General features: G+C 37.7%; 1 protein-coding gene across 1 annotated transcript in view; it reads left to right on the top strand.

Annotated features, from left to right (window-relative positions):
- nsfa (N-ethylmaleimide-sensitive factor a) overlaps positions 1-3,400 on the top strand; it is a gene marked incomplete in the record, with an annotated part of 69,309 nt that overhangs the window by 58,452 nt on the left and 7,457 nt on the right. The window contains 3 exon segments of the mRNA XM_014019397.1: positions 1,797-1,892; positions 1,999-2,155; positions 2,522-2,655. Coding sequence (XP_013874851.1) covers positions 1,797-1,892; positions 1,999-2,155; positions 2,522-2,655 — 387 coding nt within the window.

Genomic DNA, 3,400 nt, shown 5'->3' with positions numbered 1-3,400 from the left:
CGTGCGTGCGTGCGTGCGTGCGTGTGTGTGTGTGTGCGGGGCGGGGGTGTCTGCCGCAGATAACAGAGCAGGCAGGAGGGGTAGAGGACGAGGAGAAGAGCGGGGTACTTACTTCTAATTTTATCTGACATTTAATTTAATTTTTATTGTTTTTATCGTCCTGCAGGCTCTGTGAGGAAATTAATTTGAAGCTGAGGTTTTTTTTTATTATATTTTTGATAAAAATCGTTAGATTACTCTAAAGCAAAATGAGAGAAAATCTGTGTCAATTGCAGACATTCTGTTCACGTGAGCAGCTGTCAGTCAGCACCTGTCAACCTCCAGACGCATGATGGAGCGTGTCTGAACCAATCACTTTTGTTGGCGTTGATCAGCTGACTGATTTAAATACATCTTAACATTCATGAGGTATTTTGCATTGACTGTTTATGGTTGAGTGTGGGYGTGTAGAGGGTAGAACCTGAGGCGGGACCTCGTGCGCAAACTCTGACGTGCGGCTGTGATTTATAAAGGAAAGATGCGCAGAAACATGCGTACGTACGGTTTTATAAATCTGAAATTATTTTGGCGTACGCCATTTTCGCCTTTTGGCCGTACGTTCACTTTTAGTATGGTTTCCACGCAATCCTTTATAAATGAGACCCCAGAGCTGTAAATTATATGTGTAATAATGCTAACTCTTGCCTGATGGTTTGGTACTCAGAGTTTACGTTCAGGATGACTCTTAGCTACTAAAGGCCCTGTCACACTAAAACATGTTTAGACAACTTATGCCAACTTGTGAAATTTGTTATATGTCTAAATTACTGATAGAAGTTATATATTTAATCAATTTGTTAGAATTACAGTACAGTATGTGCACACATACAGAAGCTTCCAGTTTTTTTTATTTAATCTTCAGCATAGATGTCATTAAAATTGTCATAAGTTGTCTAAAAAGTTATAGTGTGACCGGGACTTCACATCGAACATGAGCCAAGTTATTTTGTGTTGGCTAAAGTTGATCAGCTGTGGGAATCATCTGAACTGGATTAGGTAGATGTGTCTCATTGATTACGTTCTGGGTGTTTCTTTAAAATTGCATCAACTGCTACATAAGATATTTTGCTAACAAAAAGGCTGTTTTGACTCTAACTGTCAATGACTAAATTTTAAACAAAGGTGAGCAATTTGTAGGACTTGGGGATGATTGACAGCAACTACCAAACCAAAGTTTAATTTAAATTGATCTAGTTGTTCATGAGATATCTTGCCAACACATCATACAAATGCACTCATGGACATTATTGCCCTTTTTAGTGGAAGGTGATGATAAGAACATTTTATATTAAATGATATACTGAATATGTATGATTAAATCAATGTTCAAAATGGTAAGAAGAAAAAGAAAAATAGAATTGTTTTTAAAAAGGCATTGCGAATGCCTCTAAATTTGGTAAATAAACTAAATAGTTAAGGTTAAGACAATCTGGATGCTAAGAATCTAAAATAAGCTAAATAAAATCTAAAATAAGCCAAATTGTAACAAAAAGCTAAAACTAGCAAGACAGTAGCCGGAAGCTAAAGATGAATATTCTAAAGATTTCAAAGAGCTCTGTATTTTTCAACGATCTGAACGAATTTTATTACATTTCTATGAGAAAAAAATAATTGTAAATAAAAATTAAATAATTCAAAAAGTATGAAAGTTATTAATAGCAAAATTCCTAATAATAATAAATATATAAACAGGAGAACAATGATGTGTGAATGGAAACTCAGCATGAGCATGATTGTTTGCTAATGTTGCTTTCTAGGCTACGTCTACGGTGGAGGTGGACATGGAGCGAGCAGAGAAGCTGCAGGTCACCCGGGCTGATTTCATGGGATCCCTCAACAATGACATCAAACCTGTGAGCTGCTTTTAGCTGTCATAGCCTGCAAAAACACTCAAAACTCAGAACAAGTGTCTTCACTCTGCTTTTTATTTTATTTTATTTTATTTTATTTTATTTTCAGGCATTTGGTACAAACCAAGAGGATTACTCCAGCTACATCATGAATGGCATCATCAAATGGGGTGACCCGGTTACCCACGTCCTGGATGATGGAGAGCTGCTTGTACAGCAGACCAAGAACAGCGATCGCACCCCACTGGTGGCTGTGTTACTGGAGGGTAAGGCAGTGAAAGAGTCATGATTGCCTGACACCAAAGACAAAAATCCATCATGTTTTTGCCTGTGTATTTTATGAAAAAATAAACCGATTTTCATGAAACTTTCAGWAAGTAATCATTTGAYTRACATCTACAAMTGAATACATTTTGGAGTCGGTTTTACAGAATTAGAGCTAAGATTTGATGTTGTAGTAGCTGAGAGTCATCCTCAACGTGTGCTTCAAGCACTAACAGATCATGCCAGATTTTGCAACATTGCATGAGATCACCATCATAATCTGGCTCAAAGATTATGACAAAAATGTGAGTAATAATAGAATGTTACTTGTAACAGCTRTGAAATAAYCATCCTCTGTACACCCACAGGTCCACCACACTGTGGAAAGACTGCGCTGGCGGCTAAGATATCAGAGGACTCTCAGTTCCCCTTCATTAAGATCTGCTCTCCAGACAAGATGATCGGACACTCAGAGATCTCCAAGTGCCAGGCAATCAAAAAGGTAAGTGCTGCAGCCTCTTTGTAGTTTGTTCGTACAGAGTATGCTCAACTCAATGCAAGAACATGTTCATATTCTTATCCTAAATATCTCTTACTTTTGTTCGTACAAAGGGTTCATACGAACATGTCACGTCAGATTCAACAAACTCTTCTATCTTCAGGAAAAGTGTGTAAATGAGCTACATAAACTGATGAATGTGTATCCAGGTGTGCACACAAGGAGAGGAGATTAGCATAATTACCACCCYAAAAACACCATATAAGGCTGCATTTCCTGCCCCACATACCAGGAAGTGTCCATTCATGAAAATGACATCGCAAAGTAAAAAAGAAGAACTTTACGAGTTCAGAGATTGAAGTCCTGCTCTCAGAGATCCAGAAAAGAAAATATGTCATTTTTAGCAGCGTCAGCTGTGGAATTAAAGGAGCTGCTTAAAGGAATGTAACGTGCTGTTAAAGTCGTGTCTCCCGTGGGTCGTACAGTCACAGRAATAAAAATCTAAATCATATTCATCTCTCTCCAGTCCTGCTCTAGTTTTCCTTTGGTCAAATATTTTTAATCTAAGTGCAAACAACTAGTTTTCATTTATTCAGAAGAAGAGCAGTTACCCCCCACCCCCACCCCCCGGCCTTCACAAGTGTCAGATGCTTTTTTGATAAAAGCATTTTAAAATGTCTCCACACTTCATTTACCTTCGTATTAATATTGTTGTGCTATGCAACAGCATTAATAGTCAATTTAATGT

Source organism: Austrofundulus limnaeus, unplaced genomic scaffold (genome assembly GCF_001266775.1).
Source record: "Austrofundulus limnaeus strain Quisiro unplaced genomic scaffold, Austrofundulus_limnaeus-1.0 Scaffold220, whole genome shotgun sequence".
NCBI lineage: Eukaryota > Metazoa > Chordata > Actinopteri > Cyprinodontiformes > Rivulidae > Austrofundulus > Austrofundulus limnaeus.
The sequence above is the reverse complement of the archived record's forward strand: the minus strand, read 5'-3'. Positions and strand labels throughout refer to the sequence as shown.